The sequence below is a fragment of the Perognathus longimembris genome, chromosome 2, assembly GCF_023159225.1.
Source record: "Perognathus longimembris pacificus isolate PPM17 chromosome 2, ASM2315922v1, whole genome shotgun sequence".
Classification (NCBI taxonomy): Eukaryota; Metazoa; Chordata; class Mammalia; order Rodentia; family Heteromyidae; genus Perognathus; species Perognathus longimembris.
The window spans coordinates 121,698,253-121,723,686 of record NC_063162.1 but is presented as its reverse complement, the minus strand read 5'-3'; the positions used below and the strand labels follow the sequence as shown (position 1 = coordinate 121,723,686).

The window sequence follows — 25,434 nt, the reverse complement described above, 5'->3', positions numbered from 1 at the left end:
TCTGTTCAAAAATATGGCTTACAATTTATTGCTGAAATAAGAACCTAAAGATTCTTAGTCCATAGATTCATTCCTAACAAATACCTCAATTTTAGAATAATCCCTACTAGAACTCTTCTCTGTATTGTTAACAGTTAGCCCCACTCCCTCCCGGTTCCTACTCACAAAGAGAATTTTTTCCATGAGCTGTGGACCCATGAAAACATATCATGACCAATTTTTATCATTAAGTAGATAAACTAGAAATACATCATTTTTCTTAGATGAGGTAAGAAGCTGTAATTTTTTTTCATCATTTCAATTTTAGTGAAAACAATGGGTGATTAATATACCTTTGTTTTAATCAGAGTTTATCTCTTCTCACAGGAAGTTTTTTTGTATCCTGTGTGAATGATTTTAAAATTGAAGGGAAGATGGTTTACTTAGTTCTGCTTAGAGTTTATTTTTCCTGCAAAAAAATATGAATGCCATTTGAAACAGTTAAAAGTTAATTAAGTTGCTTGTTGAAACAAAATGACCTAATAAAGATTTTAATCAGAGCATCTAAGTCTTCATATTGATGACCGTTTATTACCTACTCCCAGGCTAAAACAGGAACACAAAAAATATGCAAATAAGTTGTTTTTCAAGTCAGAGTTCTCTATCACTTTGACTTTTCCATATTATGCCTGATAGGTGTTGATGATGCAGAAGTTGGAAAAAAAACACAAAATATGTATCTGCCCCCCCCCAAAAAAAAAATTAGTTCTAAACATTCTGATTTTTTTTTTTTTTTTTTTTTTTGGCCAGTCCTGGGGCTTGGTCTCAGGGCCTGAGCACTGTCCCTGGCTTCTTTTTGCTCAAGGCTAGCACTCTGCCACTTGAGCCTCAGCGCCACTTCTGGCCATTTTCTGTATATGTGGTGCTGGGGAATTGAACCCAGGGCCTCATGTATATGAGGCAAGCACTCTTGCCACTAGGCCATATCCCCAGCCCCCTAAACATTCTGATTTTTAAAATCTGAAATTCTTTTAGAAGTTTGCTACACATTTCACTTGTTTTCTTTCTAAAGGAAACAGTTATCTGACTGTTAGCTACATTCTATATGCATATAAAACTATAACAGCAGTATTTCATTAAGGAGGATGGAAAAGCAGTGTAGATGTGTGGCAACTGAGACATACTTTTAGCCTATTTTGAATTTGGGATTTAAAAAAACACAACACTTTGTATAATAATAGTGATAACCACTAATCAAATGCTTCTAAAATAAAAATAAACAGTGATTTTTCCCTTCTCAGTCTCTTCATTTTCTAGAAGTCAACAGATCATGTTGATAAACTCTAGAACAGCAAGATCCACCTGTGGCCAACATGTCCAGCAGCAGGAAATGATGAAATCATCACGCCTGTTTGTCAGAGTATACCCTAACATTAGCCTCTCAATGTCATGGCAAGTTCATCCACGCTTTGATTTAAAATGATTGTCTATGGACTTGTTTATGTATACCAGAAGAACTTGGAGAGCTGGACATGTAGCAGAGTGATTTGTGTTGATTTGCAATTAAGGAATCCCCTAAATAAGCTACTGAATACTCACTTTAGAATTCTGTAGCTTTTTCTGTAATATTTCTATTGGTTTCTATATGAATATAGACTTATGCTTAACAAGTATAAAAGGAAAGTGAAAATTGATTAGTGTTCTTCACTTGGCTTAATATGGTTAAGCTTTGAGATTCTTCCCATCCCAATCCTGAATTAAGGCTTCAAAATTGGTGGACTTACATACTTCTTCATCTATTTATTTTTCTGGTATGTACAATATTTATATTTTAAAGGAATTAATGTCAATACATAGTGCTATCCAATCATTTGATACCCTCTGCTACAGGTATATTAAGCATTGAAGCTTTGCATTGTTTTTATACTTACTTCAGCTGAATCAGTCACAAACTTCAGACCTCTTGACATTCATTCTAAGAAAAAAAATGACTTTCGCTTCAGCCTTTCTGCCAAATAAAGACTGTGTAGGGAAAGAAATTCAACTATTTCTAATTAATTTAGGATACCTTAGTTATCTCCTCATGTTCATTGATTTTCTTTTTCTGAATAGCTAGCATGACAATAAGCCACAAATGTGTGTAATGCTGTATGCCACAATTATTTCTCAGGCCTGAGACTGAAACTCTTAAATTGTTTTGACTGGGCATCTAGTAGTAATTTAGATAACGCTGTTCAAATTTAAAGACATGAGGTACAAAACCATGACTGTATTTTAGCACATTCTTCTTGTCAGAACCATTTAAATCACCATCTTACACACGTACATATTGAAACTCAGCTTTCAGGGTTTTATTTTTATATACATTTCTTGTTATCCAGAAATAAAATATCTAAATACAGACAGTGTAATGTTGTATATGTATAGCTTTCAACAATACTTGAGCTGAATAAATGCTTTGTACATTAAGTTTGTCTTTTTAATGGATTTCACAGCTACATTGATAAAATGGATTCCTCAGATCCTTTTTTTTTTCATTTTTAACCAATAACAGGCAGAGAGACAAGTACAATTTAATATTAATAAGCAGCTCAAATAACACTTGGTTAAACTATGTACAATACAAACCATTCATACAAATGAAGACTAGAATATTGAATTTGTTACAATATGTGTAGTAAAGATAAGACAGACACTTAATAACTTACATGGTGTCTGCCAGGTTATTTCCCTTCTTGTATAATGATCAGAACTTGTTTAAATGGTCTTAACTGATCTTGACTTCACAAATGTCCAGTGATTGGTGATGAAAACTATAATCCCAATATCTGCTCACATGTAAATTCCAAATGTTTGCTCATCTTTACTGAGAACAGGCTCCCTCTACAGAAAAAACAAAGAGCCATCTTCTATCACCTTGAATGTGCCTAGTGTATGCTGGAAAAAAAAATGTTAACTACACTGTTGTGTTTATAAAGTAAAGGATACTGAGCTCTAAAGACAAATTTTTTCCATTATAACAAGCATATACTCCTACAGTAGTATTTACCAGTACAGCTACTCCAAGCAGTAGGAATGCATGAGTGGGGAATTATTGATTAGCATGGACTCAAGACTTTAAAAGAGATTTCCATTAACAACAAGTGTTAGAGACATTCTTTGTCTAGTTAATCCTTTTGTTTGATCATAGTTTTTCCTGAACCATTATGAGTCAGACAGTGAAAGCCCTCTCAACAGGAGCCATGATAGATGCAAGCTGAAATGTGCATGAGAGTGTGTTTGTGTGCCTCTATATGTGAGCGCATGTCTTCGAGTGTGACTTGAAAATCTGTGGTGATCTACAATATACTGAGATGTGAAGCTGACTGGGCAGAAATTACATCAGATTGTTTTCCACTAGCGTATTGGCAGCCAGTCGACAAGAGCAGCAGTGTAGACACATTCCAGGCAACAGATGTGACCTTCTTTGAGGTAACAGCCCTGTCATATGACCTTTAATTCCTCAGGTTCAGTCTCACCCTCTTGTTCTTCCTCATCCAGAGGGAAAGTAGGGTGTGTCACTGTGGTAATTGTAGTCGGGGCACACTTTCTGTACTAGTTTATAATCTGTACTATAAAAGGAAATGTAAATACAGATCACCTTGAAGGGCTTGGAGCAGAGCCAGGAGACGTGGCTTTGGGTCTGTTCCTGGTAGCAGGTTTTGGAAGGATCATAGTTGCAGAGTGTGTTCTTGGTAGCTTTGTCAACCTTTTCATACTCGATGCGACAGTTGAAGGACTTGGAATCTTTGGCATCAATCACGGTTTGTTGTGCCAAGTCGAATTCCACGATTTTTGTTGGGGGCACCAAGCTGACAGATACATTCCCTTGGCCAGTGGAATTATGCCTGAAATACACACTAAACGTCCCGTTGCCATGATCAACAATTTTTCCCGTTATCAACAGGTTTAGCTTCACTGTTTTGATGTTGGAATGAAAATCACCCCATCCAAACATTTTCTTAAACTTGCCCGTCTTAACAATGGGCCTTCTCTTGGCCCTGGGCCGAGGCTCTTGAAGATCTGTGGAGTTCCTCAGCCAGTCCCAGAGGTCTTGCTCAGAATAAGGTTCTGGGGTGTCATATCGCAGGTCTAAATCTGTATCATTTTCTTTGCCACGAAAAGTCTGTGACAGGAGCCGGCTGATAGATAAGTCTTTGCTGCTTTCTGTCCATATGTGCTTTAGTGTGGATTTGCTGCTTCCTGACTTCAGAAGTTCTGACTTTACACCATTTGTTAAATTGGCACATGTGACCTGAAAGCAGAAAAGAAACAGGACGTTTACATCTCTACATCTAAAAATGCTCAGCATACAGATTCAGTCTTCCTTCAGGGGCTTCCGATTAAATGATGACATTTTTGTTTTTCAAAGTGCCTGTAGCATATGGCCAATATTTATTCAGATTTGATAAACCACTTCTATTTTTATTTAACAATTCAAGAGGGGAGATGTGAGTAGACAAAATCCAATAACGTTGCCTAAAGATCTATATAAAAACATGGACTAATGTACAAAAGGGCCCCCAAGCATGAGTTAAATGAATTCAATTGAAACAGAAGCCAAACTAAATTAATTTAGTAGTAGCACAAAAATCCGCCTTTGAAATAAAATTTTATAAATCATTAAGTCCTCATCCTGCTTGAAAAGCATCGTAACTTTAAAATTGCATTTTTCTCAGAATGTCAATTGACACTCCATAGACTTTTTGGTTGTCAAAGCCATTACTATATTAGAAAAAAATAATTTTTCCAAGAGACCTGTATGGCATATTTTAACTGATTAAAACAAAATAAAATGTTATTATCAACAGTCCAAAACATCAAACATATTAGATAAAGCAATTCCGTTTTTTTTCAGGGATTAAAATGTGGTCTAGGGGGAAAATGGACATAAATTAAGACATCTAATATACCATGTCTAACAGGTATCTCTTTGTCTCCAAAAAATACACAGTTAGATCAATTCTGCTTAGATTTTGAGTTACATTCCAAATCTGTTCTTTTGAGACCTCCTTTCTTGCCTTTGGAAACATTTGTTCTCCAACTAAATCAGAGGTTCAGAGGAACGAGTGTAACAATGGCTCCATTGATCTAGACTTAAAGCAGTGGCTTTCCAGTAGTTCATTTAGATAGGAATGAATACAACTCCAGATCCCTGCCTATTGGCATAGGAGATAAGCCATTTAACAAGCAGACTTTAGTCCCCAGATGCAAGTTAGAAAGCTAAATTTCACAATAACCCTCTATTTACAGGACCTACAGAAAAAAATTCTAAAAATCTTGAGTCCATCTAGACATAAGCCTGATTACCACTCAGAGGACTTGTTGGCTTCCAGTCTACTTCTCAGCTATTTACAAAATTAAATGTCATTAAAGCCAGGCCTACTAGGGATTAGAGCTCCACCCTAAGGACACCACCATAGATTTAGCCATGCTGGTCTCTTTTTTATGATACAAATTTGTTCTAACAATGTCTAACACAATACCTAGGGAACAAGACCATAAACTTTCGGGCAAGACTGCCTGAGATTCTCTCTCAGATCTGTTGCTTCCAAACTGTGCATCTTTGGTCAAGTTATCAGCCTCCCTTCACCTCATATTTCCACCTCTGCAAAATGAAGATAATAATAGTGTTGTGAGTCTTAAAGGAAGTAAGGCATATGAAACCTTTACAATAATAGCTAACACATAGGAAGTGCTCAATACATTGGTTATTATGAATTTAAACTTGTGTTTGGAGACATTTAAAGACTGCCAAGTGATACATCCAGAATTCTGGCATAAAGGTAGCTTTATCCTGGATATTGCAGCCAGATGCTTGGAACCTGGAAGGAATAGCTTCCCTCTGGGGAAGGATGCAGAGAATCTTGGTAATCTAAGCTGTAACAAAGCCTATGTTATCTTGTCATTTTGCCTTGTCACAAATACCTTGGGATCCGATAACTCTTTACTACAGTCCAACAAATAGTTTCTTTCTTGCCGAGTTCAAACTGAGACACTGTAGGGGCATGGGACCATTTAAATCTCAGAAGGAATATTAGGCCAGGTTTATTATCAGGAGTGCTAAGTTTTTTAAATCTTGCAAATTCATTCTGACTTAACTTCATGGTAACTAAGATAAACAAAGCTTTATCATGGGTTTACATTGCATAACTGCACCCTACAAAGCCAAAACTGGAATGTTAGGTAGGATAACACAAAAGCTCTATTAAGTATTTCAGGAGACTAGCCTCTGTCCTTTTGTATCAAGTAAAATCCCCACAGCAAAAGTGATGTAAGGGAAGAGGCCTTTGTATAAAGATATTACTGAAGGAGAGACAAACACTGACCAGTGGGAAATCACACCATATGAATGAGTTCAGTCTTAAGACTTTAAGCTTATCACCCTCCCCCAAATGAACCAATACTCATAAATATCAAAGATCTCTGTTGAACTGACCACTTCTGGTTTCATGAGGAATTGAGAAATGCTGGTGTTTGCTACCACATTAATTTTACTTCTAACTACTTGATCCCATTCACTTTTGTTCAACCCTTGGATCATTGTCTCTCCTCTTTCCTCTGTGCCCAAACTGACCCAAACTGTTTCCTGTTCACAGATTTTCATCTTTCCAAGCGCTATTTGAAAAATTTAAGTTGAAGAAATGACTAAGCAAAATGGCTGCTTTAGCAAAAGTAACTCTTTGAAACAAGGATTAAACATTATGTCTTATAGGAATGAAATTGAAAGAGCAATAGTCTCTGTGATGGGTATATTATATGTACACCAGAATGTATAATGATTAAAGAATGTAATTTCCCACCCACCCCACTTGCCTGATAATAAAACTTAGTCCATTATAGGGCAATTTTTCTTATTGCATCTTGTTAGGAAAGTGGAGGAGAAAGGAAGGAAACAGCCAGACTCAATTTTCTACAGGTGAGGACTGTTTATTGAGATATAGCAGCAAGGGACATAGCCTTCCTGTGGACTTGGAGACTATGGGAGGGGGTGAATTTGGGATCAGGCTTATATGAGGTCTGAGCAAGGAGGCAGAGGTTAATGAAAATGCCATCAGGTCTAGGAAGTTGGGAGCTTTTCCATTGGGCCAACAATGGGATGTTTACAGCTGGGCTTAGGTGAATTGCCCTGCCTCCACATCAAAGCAGGTCCTTGTGTACCTGGTGTTTTACCTGGTGCCTGTATGCACCTGGGAAAATGGGGTGGGAAGGTCAATCTTTCATATTCTATCTTTGCATACATAGAAAGAATGGGCCTAGAGAGAAGGCAAATCCATCACATCTAAATTTCAAGTCATAGTATTGACATAATATTATTCTACTAAAATTATAAAACTAACAGAAACACGAAAGCTTACCTACTAATTCCATGAAATAATTACATTTCAAAACAAACTATTAATTAGGGATAGGCCAATAGATGAGTGATTTCAGCTCTTGACTAACATATATAAGGCCCTGCATTTGATCTCCAGCTTCATAAAGAAACAATTATTTTGCTATGACACAGAGTAGCAATAATATAAGATTAAAAAATCTATTTGTTTTGCAGAGTTGGGTATGTTTTGTTTTAATAAAAGATGATTGCTTAAGCATTCAAATCTATGTATAAGCATTGTTCTTATCACATTTATGCTTTGATATAAATGAAATAAATGCATATCCTCATCTATGATTTCTGCTTACAATTAGACAGTTTCCATTGTCTGGCTGGTATGGATAGTAAATTTAGGCATGCATTTAGCAGTGACTTTATCTCAGTGATCTCAGCATCAAAACAGGGCTGTAATGAGATGCACTGGCTAAGAAAGCATTAATGGCATTGCTGCAATGAAGGAGAAGAAGCAATATTGAGAGTAAAATTCATCGGAAGCTTATGCATGGTAAAAGTAAAGAAGAAAAATGTACACATGGTGGATATAATTTCAAGTAAGAAAAGTAATTTATTGAAAAAGATGCTAAGACCCTAACAGGCAGATAAACCTGTGATTTTCTGGCAGAACATAGATTGTGTAGTTCTAAATTACTGTGTCCGTAGCTGAGCTGATTAGGAGCAGTGGCTCTAGAGTGCCTGGATCCCAGACCACTCTCTAAGCTTTCACAGCTGTAGGATGTGCACATGTTATTTAGCTTAACTTGTTTGAGCTTCTGTTTGTTTTGGGTTTTTTCCTCTTCTGGAGACCAAGAGAATAATGGCCATCTCTCTCACAGAGCTCTTATGAGGATTGCATAGGTTACTCCATTCGAAGCCCTAGGGTATTACCTGGAATTCAGGGAGTCATCAACACCAATATTACTGATGAGATCATCATTAGACATTTTTACCTTTAAAACCCAATAGGTAATTTCTTATGTAAATGAAAAGCTTGTAATAGTATTTGAGAGTAGACACACTTTTGGAAGAAAATCTCCCCTTAACACAATCATAAACATAAAGCAAACAACTATAAAGGAAATCATACCAAGAGCTGGGAGGGGGATATGAGAGAGTAAATATGCCTAAAGTTTCAGTTCAGCAAAATGAAATACATTCTAGAGATCTGCTGTGACAACACTGTACCTCTCATCAACATCAACAATACTAAATTGTACACTTAGAAATTTGTTAAAAGATGGGGCCTCATGGGAATTGTTTTCACCAAAATAAAATTGTTTTATATATAACTGAGCAAAATCAAGAGCATATATTAAATTCTGACAGAATGTGTGTTGAAAGTTTAAAGAAAAGGAAATAAAGCACCTAGTTTTTAGAAGTGCTGCAGTGACAACCTAAAAAAAACTCGCAGCTTGAATAAATAGTAAAATGTCAAGTAATAAAGTAATAAAAGATGACCACAAGTTCAGATATTAAATAGCTTAGCTATGAAATGCCATAAGTTCATCTGCCTCCAAGAGTATGATGTGTAAAACTTCAAGTGGTGCTGACAGTCAAGGGACCTTGAAATATCTTAGTTTGGGTTCAGAGTCAAAGCAGATTTCACTGTAATTGCCAACAGTATCTTGGATAGTCTTATTTTCTCTTTCCTTCCACTTTTTAATGTGAGATGTGAAAGGAAATATCAGTCATGAAATTCCATGAAGGGTCCTTAGAAAATTCCCCAGATAAAATCAATATTAACAACTCTAAATAATTTTGATTTACAAATTCCACAACCATGTAGTGAGACTCTTATTGCAACGCTAAATATAGGAATAGACAAAAGGCATGACGTTCTTGCTCTCAAGGAGTTCACAGTGTAAGGAGGGAATCAATTAAGCAAATAACAGGGTAATGCTACCAGCACTACCTGATAGGCATAAAAGATATGACAGAAAGATAACCCTTACATCTTGGAGATAAAAGAGGCTTGGTGGTTCACTGGATAGAAAACAGGCCAGACATAATGAAAAGAACCAAGCAAAGGGAGAGTTGAGAAGAGACATGTCAAATGTATGAATATAAAACAGCATCTTTCCATGTCCGTGTAACTGAAAACTCATGTCCTTCAAAATTTCCCCACTTCCTTTACCCTTTAGTCTCTAGTAACCATCAGTTACTCTTTTTACCTGAGTTCAACATCTTAGAGCCTACATATGGTCACTACATATGTACACAATACACCTGATAGTTTGCTTTTTTCACCATCCCACAGTGTATACATTGGTTATATATTACATACAAATGAAAAATGCATGTTGCATACTATAATATACATGTTTTGCTTGTCAAAAGAAAAGAAGAAACAGAAGGAGAGGGGAAGAGAGGAATGATGGAGAAAGGGGAAGAGGGAAAAAGAGAAAGGGAAGAAGGAAGGACAGAAGGAAGGAAGGAAGGAAGGAAGGAAGGAAGGAAGGAAGGAAGGAAGGAAGGAAGGAAGGAAGGAAGGAAGGAAGGAGATATATATCGCAAAGAAAGAAATAGGAGGAGGAAGGGAAGAAGAAAAAAAAGAAAAGGCAAGAAGGAAGGAATAAAAAGAGAAATCCTTCTGAACTTTAGGAGTGTTGCTACAGAGGATAAATTGTGTGTGTCTGTGTGTGTGTGTGTGTGTGTGTAAGTGTGTAATTTGCAGGAGGGGACCAAAAGCAAATAGGCATATAATATTAATCTTAAAGTTAATGGAAAATCACCAAACTTTAATTTGCTTTGTTTTCAAGTAGGTAGTACTAGCTCTAACAGAATCACTGACTGGACACCGATGAGAGAATTGATAGAGGGGATCCTGAGGGAAGAGAGAATAGTTAATTAACTAATTGCAATATTTCACTTAATGAAGAAATGAGTCTGAACTAATGAATGACAAAAGAGTAAGGGAAGGAATTGTATTTAACAGATATTTCAGTGGTAAGGACTGACGTAAGTCAATGATTTATTGGCTAAAAGATAACATGAAAAGATTAATAATTAATGAAAACCCTCACAACTGTTAGATGTATAAAGGTGCCAAGTCACCTGGAAAACAAAATCAAATTTCCTGTGAACAAGCTGAAGTGCCTACAAAGAATTCAGAGGGTGCCACCCAAATGAGAGACAGAAACATGGGTTTGAGTCAGGACAAATGACAGAGGGAAGTGCTGAATGTAGCATGAATGGATGGTCTTGTGCATGTGACTGTGGTGATGCAGAAAGGCTAACAATACCAAATGTTGGTGCTTTAAGGACACACAGAAGTGGAGCCACACCAAGCTAGAGACAAAAGAGGATATCAGAAAGAACATAATATTGCAGAAATCAAGAGAATGGAAATTGGTGTGATATTTGCGGAACTCAGATTCCACGTAAAAGTCTAATAAAACATTTCTCAAGTACTGGTAGAGAAGCCTCTTGACTTTTGAAGTTATGACTAAGAAATGAAGCTGGATATCAAAAAAGGCAAATAGATTATGCAAGATGAAAAAAGGAGCAAACAGTTACTCCCAGGTGCAGCAAAGAATCGTGGCCATTCTTACTCTATCATATTTATATTTTAAAAGCTTTCCTTTGTGAAACAAGTAAACATAAACACAAAATTGAAGTAGACATTGATCTTTACTGAATAAACATCACTGAAACAGAAAACCTTTACCTAGAAAAGAACACCTTTTTTAATGAGCATATTAAAGTTTTCTTTCTGAAGTTTGCCTGAAGTTTCTTTGCTGTTAGTTTATCATCTTGGTAACTGGAAGAAACTGGAAGAAGAGAATGACCCAACTCCAAAAAGATAAGGCATTATGGAACATTTTTACAAGTAAATTTTCTAAAATATTACCATGGGAAATTTTTGTTTCCTAATTGATTTTAGTTTTCCAAATGAAAAGTGAAAATGTACACTCTGAATGAGCTGGTTCTCTAGTTGGATGGAAACATTATCACAAAATAGAAACATTGGAAATCATGAAGATTCTTAGGATGATTAAGTGAGTGCATTTAAAACCATGTGTTTGAAGCTGGGTTCACACCTTCAATCTCAGGTATTTAGGAAATTGAAATCTAAAGATTCTAGTTCAAGGCTAGCCCAGGAAGACAAATCCAGGGACTCTTATCTGTAATTAATCATCAAAAAGCTGGAAGTAGAGATGTGGCTCCAAAGATAGAGTGCCTTGAACAAAAAAGCCAAGCTAGAGAATAAGGCTCTGAGTTAAAGCCCCTGTACCAATATAATAAAAAGTATGTAGTGTGTGTGTGTGTTTCTTTTTAAAACTTCCAAAAATAGAGGCAAAGATGAAGATCCATTCTTCAATCTTGAGCAAAGGCATATCTAACATAAAGGATACATTATTGGGATAAGGCTTGTATTCAAACCTATAAGAAAAATTACACTAAATGGTGGGAATGTGGCAGTGTTAAGTCACCATACTGTGATTTAGCTCCTTCTTTATGTGTTTTAGGATCACTCTTTCCCTCTATACCATCTAAAATACTTTCATTGTTGACCTCCAATCACATCAGTGTGGCCTCATTTAAAAAGATTTAAAAATAGCATTATAAAAAATAAAATATTGCAAATTTTTACTCACACATCAACCCTCTCGTTGGCCTTCTGAGAATGTTTGCTCTTTTCTTGTACTATTTCTAGCTAGAGCTGTTTCTAGGGATTTGTATGCATTTTTAAATGAAAAAAGCAATGAGATTCTTTAATTCTACTAACCTGCTTGTTTTACTGTTGATCTACTGTTAAGATTGCTTTGAAAATTTGGTATTTATTTCATCATATGTATGAATACTTGAAGCTAAACAAAAAATCAGGTAAATTGATGTTTTAAAAATATTGCTTATCAGTGAATAACTAATCAACAATATTGTATATGATTACAACTTAATCTTTACAGCTTTATCTATTGCATATTACAATATACTGGCTAAGGGAACACTGTATCTCCGACATTGCAATTAATATTTTGCATATACCACGATATTTCTTTTAAAACACACATGCCCAGGCGTGTATTCATGGACAAACACACACACACACACACACACACACACACACACACACACAGCATTGCAGTAAATGATGAAAATTTGGAAGTTCATTAGATTTCACCCAGGATCAGTTAATTGAAAGAACTACTTCTTAATTACCCAACAGATGTATCTTTGATACGTCATTTAATTGTGCAATTCATCACAAACATATGCTTAGAAAAACATTGCAAAAATCTTCTAAATAAAAAGTAAAAGTTTTAATGTATCATTAATCCATGATCCTTACAATATCATTTTAGATAGCATAGCTTAAATTTGCTATATATATAGATACCTAAATATGGTACCTATAATATATAACTCCTAAATATTTTCACTTACAAATACTTTACATACATAGTATTATATATTATTATTTACATTTTCCAATTTAAAAATACCTTAGATATTCAACCATGCAAGGAAAATATGGTGTATGTAATCTTTAATTTAAACTAGAATGTCAAATTCTGTAACTTGAATGTACTTTACTTCTACTTTTCATACAATCCTTTCTGAGAGATCTTTAGTTGTTACATTGTTCCACAGCAAGGTGATATAGTTGTTATTATACCTGGTTCTATTGGTTTCTCTGCACAGTACTATATCAGACATCCCATTCCCCATTCTCTAGTAATATTTTTTTTTTATTTTGGGGGGTGTCTAGGTTTGGCATGACTCTTTAAAAAGAGTTTATCAGGGATAAACTAAATTATCTATGCCTTAAAATATCAACTGTCTATAAACTTACACTTAACATAAGTATTCATTTGCTTCTTCTTTTGAGGGGGTTGATTCTAAGAACTGAATTTAGAGTCTTGTACTTACTATAAAAGAATTTTACCATTGAGCCACATCTCTAGCCATTTTGCTTTTATTCTACTTTTAGTTAGGATCTCCTGCTTCTGCTTGAGATGGCCTTAGACATTAATCTTTCTACCTCTTTCTCCTTACTGGCTGGGTCCTTCATTCATTAATTTATTTTGCTCTATTTTACTTTTTCATAAACTCTAAAATTTTTCATTAGGGTTAAATTTGACTGTCATCCTGATTGGGTTAAGAGAAGTCTACAAGATCTGTAAGGTAGATTTATGGGTTTGTCTGTGAGACTGTTCACAGAAAGGCGTGGTGCGTGGGATAGGAACTAATGGAGGAAGCCCATCCTGAAAGTAGGAAGCAACAATGGGAGATGTGGCAAAGCAAAGGTGGAAGAAGGAAGCCTGCCAGTTCAGCTTGCTCTCTGCTTCTTATGTGTCTCAACTGTCATGTTGTTTTCTCTCACCACATGTTCATTACAATGGGCCCCACCAACCACAGTCTAAAGCCCATGAATCTGTGGGGACAGTGAATCCTTCCTTCTTTAAATTTGAGTTAAAACTTTCTCACAGCAACAGAAAACTAACCAATACAGTGGTCTTTGCATGAGATATCATGGGTCTAATTCTAACTTCCTTTATTTAATTAGTGCCTCTATTTTTCTCCAATTATAAAATGGAGGCAATACTGAACTCAATGAATTGAAATAAAGTCAAAATAAAAGGTTTTATACATAGAATATATTACTAGGTCACAGGCACTCAATTAATAAGGATGTAATAACCCAGAAATAAAAACAGTTCATATTTTGTATAATTTTCTCTTAAAATTTGTAAAGAGTATATCATGTGAAAGGCTCTGGGTAAGTAAATGGTTATTATGATGAAAAAATAATTTAAAATAGCACATTAGAAATGGTGTCTTCATTGAAACAAAGCCAGTACATCCTCATATTCTTTTAGGCATGAAAAGATGTGAATTTTGTCTATAAATCCAGATGACTATAAAGGAAACAGAAATATACCACATAGAGAGATAGCTTCTTTCTATCAGAATTAGTGGTCAATAAGAGTAAGATCACCACAAAATGTGTTTGCAAGTAGCTGACTTTATAGAATCTTAAAATAAAAAAAATTGTCTGAAAAATACCAAGTGTGCAAAGGTTGGCTCACTTTCTTCAAAGATTTGGGTATAGATTGTCACTCAAAAGTTCATGTGCTGATGGCCTATTTCTACTTGAAGATGATGGAATCTTAAAGTGGTAGAACCTAGTGTGAGGTAATTATGCCACAAGACACCACAATCACAAGCCATTAGAGGACATGTTATGAAAGTTGGCTAGGTCTCACTATTGGGGAGCAAGTGGCTGCAAAATGAGGCTACCCTGTGTATTTAGCTTCCTGTGCATGGGCATCTCACTGCTCTGCACTAAGGCTTCCATCTCTGCCCTGTGATGCCATCTTTCAGGTGATGATGTACAGGTCCTCACAGATGTGGCCACCAAGTGTGGACTTTTCAACCTTCCAAATCATAAAACAAGTTATACTTCTTTGCCTTATAAAGCACCCACCTACCAAGTATTTTGTTATAACCACACAAAACATATCAACCCTCTTTTCAATGATGTATATGTAGAAAATGCCCTGGACATGTGTAACAACACAGATCCTTGAGAACATATTGAGTTACATGACCCTACTAGATCTCATGACCTGAATTAGTTATCAGAAAGCAGGTTGTTAAAAAAAAAAAAAAAAGCCTGTATCACAAGTTTGGCCTTGTCTGCCAGGGTCTATGACAATATTAAGTAGCAGTAACCATAAAATGAATTACAATAGGGGCTCAAATACTTGAAGAAATAATACATATATACAATGGAACCTTATTCAGCCATAAATAATAAAGAAATTATGTCAATTATAAAATGTATGGAACTAGAGATTAACATTAAATCAGATAAACCAAACTGAAATGTAATATGTCATATTTTCACTCACGTAGAATCTTAACCTAAATCATGATAAAGACATGATTGAAAAAATTGTCAACAGGACCTAACATATATGTATATACATGGAAATAGCACAAGAAAATACATCAAAATTAGGAAAAGGAGACGGGAAGTCTTAAGAAACACTGGAATAAATGGGGTGAATTTGATCAATGTAGATAGATCATGTACAAGTTGTAAATATCACAATGAAACCATTTAACAAAAATTTAAAATGTATAACTTGTCAATATTAAAATATATTAAATGCATATTAATATATAATGTATAGATTAAAAGCTAGATAACACTCCAGCTGCCACTAGAGGGCATAGCTAGGACATATGACATTTGTCCCTGTTCATGGTGCTGAAAGTGAGACAAAATTGTGTCACTAAGAGTCACTGGTCTCCAATACAGAATATGCCCCCAGGAAACTGGCTGATGGCTCTCCTAGGAGGTGCTCTTATGTGAGCTGAAGTTAAGGGTAACGATACCTATTCTCAAGGAACTATCACTAGACTAGAAGCCATGGATGACTGATGAAGTTATTGGGAATTCTATGTTCCTCACAAAGCATGTGTTCAAAGATGATCACATTTGCTTACTCATTTGGAAAGTCATCTGACTCAATGCAGCACATGTAAATGAATCTAGCCTCATCTTGGCTATTCTTCCCCTTTGGCTCAGGATTTGAGTCACATAAAATATTTGCTTGTTTTTCTTCTCTTCCACTCTTTAAAACATATATTTTATTCTCTTCAAGTAGTTGTACAAAGAAGTTGCCATTCAACAAAACAGTCTGTAATCACAATACATTTAGATCAATGTCACTTCTTTCATCATATTCTTCCATCTCTTTCCAACTCACCCATCCCTTTCCTCTTCTTATACTTAAAGGTGACATACAGAGAGGTTACAGTAATGTAAGTTAGATAATGAATGCATTTCTTTTTGAAAAGTGTTAACCATCCCTCATTTTCTCACATTTTCCCCTCCTGCCCACTCTTACCCCAATTTGTACAGTTCATTTACAACATAATGTCTAGTGAGCATCACTAAGGAATTGGATCACACTTTGTCTCATCATTTCTCTGCTTCCCTTTCCCCTCCCGAAATCAGATAAAATTATGTATAAGACAAGGAGTACAGAAGTCAAAAACAGTGACAAAAGGGAATAATACAAAGTATAAAGGGGAAGAAAAAAAGAAATAACTGCAAATAGTACAATAAAAAACTAATTTCCATTTCTTGGGGTTTATTTCAGAAAGTATCATCCTATATGGTTATGTTCACATAGCTATTGTGCAATTGTGATCTTCTCGTAAGAATATCCCCCTTTGTTCTCATTGCATTGATATAAAGGAAGCAATCCAAACATTCATGTACAATAATAGAAGACCACAATTTGCAAAACAATCCTTAGCAGGAAGAACAGTACTGGAGTAATATCAATACCAAACTTCAAACTCTATTACAAAGCTGTAGTACTAAAAACAGCTTGGTAATAGCACAAGAAGAGGCCCAAAGACAAATGGAATGAAATAGAAAGCCCAGAAATGAACTGACACATCTATAGCCACTTAATATTTGATAACGAAGCCAAAAACACAGGATAGAAGAAAGAGTCTTCAACTAACAGTGCTGGCAGAATTGGCTGTACACATGCAGAAAACTGAAGTTAAATCCTTATATATCACCCTGTACCAGAATCAATTCCAAATAGTTCAAAGACCTCAATGTAAGACCAGGTACCCCAAAAATATTACAGGAAAGGGTAGGAGAAACACCAGAGCTCCTTGGATGAGGTCAAACTTCCTAAGTAAAGTTCCAGAATCACAACAAATCAAAGAAAGACTGGGTAAATGGGATTTCATCAAATTTCAGAGTTTCTGCATGGCAAAGGACTTAGCTAGAAAGATAAATAGCCCAGAGAATGGGAGACGATCTTTACTAGCTATGCATCACAAAAGGTCTTCATATCTAAAATATACTTAGTCGTCAAAGATTTTCATGGATTCCTTTTTCTTCCAACTACAGAACTTAGCATACACTGCTCTGACCTCCGTAATTCTTCTACTCTTTTGATCAACTTAAACTTCATTTCTGCTGAAATGACTTACTCTCTCCTTGCCTCCTTACCCATTTTGTCACATATGTAATACATATGTGGGAATATATAGAATTTTTCCTCTAAATTTTCATCTCCATGAAAGAGCTATCTGATGCCTTGTTCTCTATTTTTGCTGCACTTTAATACTATGTCAGATTCCAAGTAGGTACTCTACAATTACAAATACCAGTCTATGAGTATATTATGTTTGAGTGGAGTGCCTATTTACTCATAATGTTATCATTTTGCAGATGAACTTGTCCCACAAGCAAGGAATCAACTCACTTTCTGACATGAACAGATATGTTCATGTTGTAATCCTTCATGAGGGATTTACATAATTCTATAAATACACAGACTGTTATTATACCGGCAATAGTAAATTTTCTAAGACAAATACAAATGACTTCTAGAGGTCATTATAGCAAAACAGTTAGTGTATTTTTATTTGAGTCAAGGGAAAAGTGAATACGTTCAAAAATGTCTAGGTCAGCATCAAACTATATTTTGACAAATATTAGAAAAGCGAAATGAAAAAAAATCATGTGATCTCTTGAGAGAGTTGGCATCATCCTCTGTAGTTTCTTCCTTGAATTTCCAGAAGGTTGACCCTCAGATAGTAATGGTGGGAATACAGATGGAATTCTATAATCAGTGAGTCCTGCTAGAGCTTTCCAAACTTTCTGGGGTCATTTCCTTTGCAGGATTCAAATGGTCATTTGTATTGACAAATAATTGCCTTGAAACAGGCAGTTAGACATATGTTACTTTATTTCCTTGCACAACTGTCCATTTGCTTGGGAAATGCAGCAAGAGTTTTAAATGTGAAGCAATAGAGCTCATTTTATGGCTATGTTTCCAAAGGTTTCAAATGGAGCAATAAACTGTCCATTAACAGCATAAATTAAAATGATATTTAAAATGTGAGTCTTGAAAGCTTTACTCTGTAGAGATGACAAAGTGTAAATAAACAGTTTGACTGTGACACTTTGTCTCTATGTAGCAAAAATTCAGGACTATTCAAATCACTAGAAGCTAGAAAGGGCCTGTGAAAATAGTTTATAACTTGGAATGCTGAGTCTTATACTAGATTGACTATACAAACTATCAAGATGATTCGAGATGTAATTATGTTAAAGGTTTCTTAATCCATTCATATTCCAAAGTTTCACTTTCTTGAAAGCCAATGCTTAATATCTTCTTCAGAGTTTACAAAAGTTCTAGAAATTAGTGCTCCTCACCAAAGTAAGAACTTAGTGTTTGCTAAAATGTCTTTTAATTTCGTGAAAGGAAGAGTTATTATGAATTTAGCACCATTTGACACCTCTGAAATCAGAGAGCACCAACTTATGGCACTGCATCTATAGCTTAGGATTCCTTGGGTTGACTGTGCATACAAAGACCTTCCCATACTCTGAAGAGCAAAGAATCAAAATAAGGATCCTTATCACAGGTTCTCAGCTAGGTCAATGATAATTCAGTGGGAATTATTTTAGGCTTTGGAAAGGAACATACTTTTTATTTTTTTTTTTAAATTGTTAGCGCCTGTTGAAACTGTATTTGATTTTGGTACCCTGGGTAATATATATATATATATATATGTTTGTCTGAATTAGGGAAGGGAAAGGAACATCAAAATGGTGAAACAAAAGACAAAAGGCAAACTAATGCAACAGCAATACTTATAAGACAATGCATTGAAAACTAATTGTACAACTGGGGGGGCATGTTGGGGAGGAGGGTAGATGGGAAAAAAAATGATGTAACAAGTTTGAGAAGAAATGTACCCACTACCTTATGTATGTAACTGTAATCCCTCTGTACATCCAGTTGACAATAAATTAAAATAAAATAATTGTATTAGAGCCTATTTTCAGAAGACTTATTTTCAAAGAAAAAAGCTAAACCACAAAAAAGTGATGCATTCTTTCTTTCCCTTCCAGAAAAGATGCATTAATGCATTTGTTAAGTAACCATCATTTTAAAAACGTTTTCCAAAAATTACTTGAAAGAAATCACTTTCATGGCAAGTTCACTTGAAATTCAGTTCACCAGAGTTAACCTAGATCTGTGCTCTTTACTTTCTATAGGTCACAGTCTGAGTATTCTCAAGCCTCCTTCCTGCTACCAACCTTGAAAGTCAATGACTCTACAGGAAGTATAGCAGCAAACCCAGCGTAGCCTAGATGTGATATATGCCAAGGATTGTACTTTAATTGACACTAAGAGTACAGTTATGTGTACAGTACTAAGCAATACATTTCAAATGTCCCATTAATTTTTTAACCAAGATGGTTATTTCATAATTTTATATAATGTTAAAGGAAAATACAAATTTTATGTGTTTTTCACTGAAATGGAAGATGAGTTTGAACAGTCAAGAAGATATTAAACCACCTATTCTTAAGTAGCTTTGATCTCTTAAATAGATTGCAAGGATCATTCATCTTCATAAGCATCTACATATAAATTAGCATTTATGCTTACACTTTATTAACATATATTAATCATACAAAAGGATTTCATTGTGATATTTGCATGCAAGCATAAAATACATTTTTATCAAATGCACACTCTATTACATTTTCTCAGCCCTCTCATTAATAACTATATATCTATATGTTATATTATTATAATTGTTGTGATATGATTTCCAAGTTGCAAAATGCTTTGATATACCCCTTCTGTGGGTAATTTTTTATTGCTTTATTTTTTTTCTTATAGGATATAAGCCTATTTTTATTTTGTGTGTACATAGAAACATACAATGCTTTAAATTATTTATTAGGAAGATTAGTATGAACTATGGAATATTAACACAAAAGGCATCTAAACTATGTTAATACTGGAACACAGTGTATTTTAAACTCGAAAGCAAATACATTAAATTAATAAATACATAATCTGCTGTTTGCATAAGGCTTACATGTAAATGGATGCTCACATTCCTTGAACTATCTCCTTTTTATTATCTTTAAGTAGTCATACAAAGGGTTGTTTTGTTTTTTGTTTTTTGTTTTGCGTTTTTTTTGGCCAGTCCTGGGCCTTGGACTCAGGGCCTGAGCACTGTCCCTGGCTTCTTTTTGCTCAAGGCTAGCACTCTGCCACTTGAGCCACAGCGCCCCTTCTGGCCGTTTTCCACATATGTGGTGCTGGGGAATACGAACTGAGAGCTTCATGTGTAGGAGGCAAGCACTCTTGCCACTAGGCCATATTCCCAGCCCATACAAAGGGTTTTAATTGAATGTGTCAGTTTATGAATACAATACATCGTGATCACTATCACCTTTTCCATCATTCTCCTCCTTCTCTCCCAAACCTATCCATCCCTCAAGTTACATAATTTCATTTATACATTTTTACATTGAATACGATGACTTGAGTTCTCTTTCTTTCATACATATATAGGTATATATACATTGCATGTATGGTATATATGTGTGTGTATGTGTGTACATATATGTATGTGCATACACACATTTATAGAGAAGGAATCAACTGCAGCATCACATACTGCATTTAGTTACCCTCATCCTTTTTCTGCCTTTTTCCTACTTGTCTTTTTCCCCTAGTCAACAATGTTTCTCAATTTGAGTTGCATAGATTTGCACTAGAAACACCTTTGTAACATGTTTTGGAACTTTAGGTTGATGATGCTACTTGAGAAGATGGGTTTCTTGATTTGAGAGTTGGGAAGCAAAGTTTGCAGTAATTGTGAATAGAATATTATGTTATTATGCTAAATCACAGCCTTGTAAGTCATTTAGACTACTTAATATAATTTTACAGGTAATTAATTTGCATTATATACAAGTGTTTTCATATTACTGATAATAAGCTCATTAAATTTAGTCATTTTGTAGTCTCCTTCATTTCACATTTTTGTTAAATGAGGCTGATGCTTTAAAAAATTATTTATTGGATTCACTGAGCTGATCTATCAATCAGAAGCTGCCATTACACTCACGCATCAGTTAACAATAGAGATGTGTTCTGAGAACCGCATTGTTAAGTAACATTGTCATCACGTAAACATCACAAGGTAAACTTAGAAAAATCTAGATCGTTTTAGATTAATTACTGGATGAGAAGAGAACTCTTGATTCAATCAAGAGACAAGTAAACATGCGATATAGGGACCCAGCCCATTTTTTTACAGTGTCTTTTTTTTTTTTGAGTATAAAGAGTGTCTTCTAAAATGATGATACAGTTATAATAAACTAAATATATAAACTTGTAACATGGTACATATTATTTCTATCAATGTTGTACATTATATGTAAGCATTTGTACTTTTTCGCAATAGTCAAAATTAATATAGAGAGTTTTGTTATTATATTTTTACAGGTCTAGAAACTACCATAGTTTTCAATACACCAGTACCAGCACACACATACACACGAAGTAATTAATTCATTGCTTTCAACATTGAAGCTACAGTATCAGTAGGTGACAGAAATACTTTTGCTCCATTATAATTTTATCAAATACTACTATGTATGCAATGCATGTATGCATTATGTACAACTATATAACTAAAACATCATGTGGCATATGACTATACGTACTCTAAACAAAATCATTTAAAATGATATTTGCATAGAGTTTATGAAAGTAAATATTTATGAAAAAAATTACCATCATACATTAGCAGATGATGTGAGTGAAGAATTGGTCTCTCACAACTCTTCTGAAAGGTAAACACTAATAAACTTAATCATGGAGTGAGAAGAAAGCAAGGCTCCTTGCCTTAAAGACTTCTGTGACTCACACACCCAGGAAGCAGCATTCAGGTTCTGGTCTGAACTTCTGACCTAAAATCACAAGATTTTTCTATACTTTCCCCATTCCCAAAAATGTAGTTGTATTTCTTAGTGCTATTTAGCAAGAGCGTACATCATGTAGACTCAGTTCCTTCAAAGAACATAGACCAAGAATAGAAATTTGACCAAGTAGAGTACATTTTAGTCTTAATTCCTGCTTGTGGAATTGCAAGTGCAAGTGTGACTAGAATCATGACTGCAAAAGGACCTGACACGCAGGTCATAGTATATGTAATACATTAGGCACTCAGGTACACAAATACTCAATTGGTTGCCCAGAACAGACATCAAGACCAAATAACAATTAATTTCAAAGTTACAGTCTCTTGAGCCTAAATCTTCTAATTCTAAATTATAAGCATTAACACTTGTGATTTTGAAAATCAGAGACAATAAATGTAAAATGCTTCTCAGTAAAGGACATGTGATGATAATATTTAGTTTAATTCAGTTTTACTTTTCAGGATGGCTATATTGACCTGAGTAGTTAACTTTGGATTAAAGAATTTCAGTATTCATAATTTAAAAGGAGGCATGAAAAATTGCACACTTTAGAAAGCATGTCATATTGGGAAGAGGGTAGAGCTTGAAGCCAGGCTATGTTTAGATCACAACTTTTAAAGTAGATTTTTTCCCCATGGGTGTTGACTAAATGGGGACTATTCAAGTCATTCTGACAACCAGGAAATGGCTATCTTTTCTGAAGTGGTTATATTAAAAACATACTACATTTTTAATACTCTTAGTTTTAAAACATGAAATTGTGACTGTGCACAAATTTTTTGCAACAACACAAGAAGAAAAAAATTAGCAGGCAATATCCCCAGTGGGGTTGTACTATCCAAGCCATGACATTTTTGATCTATGCTTTACAAAGCATCCCATTAGAGTTTCAGAGAAACCCTTCCTTTCTATTATGTCAACGACACCTTTGCTGGCCTGCAGCCATCACGAGCTCTTGGAGCTCTGAACCATGAAGCAATATCTCTGTAACTAGGCCAAATAGGCCATGACCTGACTGGCCGTACAGCAGTCATTATCCCCTGTTAAGTCAGAAATCTGCACTTTGCATATTTTAAAGCAACTATCCAGTTGCACTACAGAGGGTATATCTGCCAAATGAATAATGAGATTTTTAAGAGCCTATAAAGGGAACCAAAGCATTTTCTACTGTGCCAAAAACAAAATCAATTCAGATTTTATTTTCTCTCCTCCCATGTTTTTTATCCTTATGTGCTGGCAGTCAAACCAAATATATTTCAATAACAGATAACTGCTATGCAATTTACCATATAAACCAAGTCTAGGTTTATGTTCTGTGAATGCCAAGGCATTCTGTGAGGAGAACTGCAGGATATTGCCCCATTGATTTGGGTAGAAAACTAGATAGCTTACACCTAATATTGTTTGAATGGCAAATGTGACTACAAAGGCCTTTATGAAATGTAAAACAATAATTGAATAAAGCCATTTAATTACCAAAACCCAGAAAAGATTTCCTTTACTGGTTTGAAATTTAAGTGTCTCACCCATTATTTCTACTGCCTGGAAGTATCTAAAGAACTCATTTGAGACAACTTTCACGACAGTATGCAAGCGACTTTAGGAAAGACTGAACAGAATTGAAAGATAGTTACATTAAATATCCTATTAATTATTTCCCCCATTCAGCATTTTGAGAAAGACTTTTACCTAAACTCTTGAAGCTCAGTACCTATGATGTCATTAAACATTTCTCACTTCAGTGAATTGTAACTCTGGAAAATTTACAACTGCTCCTTTCAGCAGAGGATTAAACTTTGAGGGAATAAATTAAATTGGGTTAAAATGTCTAACACAGTTTTCAGATGAGTGCTTCATTCAAATAGCACAGAGACAAGTTAACTTTGAAATGAAACTCTAGTTAAGTAAATAACGTTTGTCAAGAACCAATTGCTCAGATGCTATACTGCTCTAAGCCTACTTTATTAATGTTGGGCTGTGAACTTCAGTACAGGTGCAGGAAAGAATTTTAAATGCAATTAAAGCTGAGCTAGGTGGCCATACAACCACGTTTTAATCAAAAACAGAGTTAAAGATTGCTTTATATGTAATATATGCAAAAATATTTTATCACATTTAAGTATGACTGCCTAAATACTCCATGGTTTGAAAGAGAAAAAATTCATTCCAAGGACAAATGCAAGGGAGTAATAGTTATACATCATAGGGAATGTTGAAAGAATCTGAAGAAGTACTGCGTGCTTCAATACATTAAATTAGGCATTACCAGTTATGAGTTTTTAAACCTTGATCTACCAAACCAAAATTAGATATACAGTTATTGAACTTTGTAAATATGTATATGTGTGCATGAACACTTAGTTTCTATGTGAATATATAAATACATAAGGATATACATATATAAATACATACATACAGATTCACACAAATATACACATGATCCACTTTTAAGTTTTATAGCTTAATATGTACTAGACAAACCAAAGACCTATTACTTTCTTAACCATTTTGTACCTACAAACTGATTTGGTGAATGATAACCCCTCCATACAACTAAAGATTAAATATATATTTTTTTAAAAAAAAATAGCCATGCAATAAAACCAAAAATTTTGAAATGATAGCAAAAAACAGTAACTACACACAACGTGTACCCTGAAGGAGCTAGCATCCATAAGACAGAAACATCACAGAGACAAAGGCATCCCTGAGATAAGAGTGTAGGTATCAGCTGATAACTTAACAGACTGCTTTCCAGTGCCTTGTGGCACCAAAATTAGAAGTGACTTTATTATAGAATTTTAAGAAAAGGCTCTAAAACCAAGGAACAAGAAAATGAAGAAGATGAATAATATTTAAATACACAGTTCTTATGTCTGAAGACAGCATAAGCAACTTACTTAAAGATGTTGAACAATGAAGACAAGGAAAGGGAGAGCAATAGATGGGTTAATCTGACATTATAAGAGCTGAGCATTTGAGTTACCATGGTGAAACACCTTTGCATAATTAATATGCTATAAAAATAGTAATAAAAATGAGAATGTTGGTATCTTTAGTATGGCCTTATTTGTGATCCTTTGAGTAAATGTCCAGAAGTGGGGTTGCTGGGTCATAGGGGAGCTGTATGTTTAGCCTCTCTAGTAACCTTCATACTGCTTTGCAGAATGGTTGAACTACCAGCATAACCATGCTCATTGTTGTATGATTCACCATAGCTAAAATATGGAACCAATCCAGATGCCCCTCA

At 34.9% G+C, this 25,434-nt stretch overlaps 1 protein-coding gene across 1 annotated transcript in view; it reads right to left on the bottom strand.

The window, feature by feature from the left end:
• Positions 1-2,308: 2,308 nt before the first annotated feature.
• The window catches only part of Nxph1 (neurexophilin 1), a 280,063-nt gene continuing 256,937 nt past the window's right edge, over positions 2,309-25,434 (bottom strand). The window contains exon 2 of the mRNA XM_048337898.1: positions 2,309-4,273. Within this exon, the coding sequence (XP_048193855.1) occupies positions 3,512-4,273 (762 nt within the window). The 3' untranslated portion in view covers positions 2,309-3,511. The remainder of the gene's footprint in view (positions 4,274-25,434) is intronic.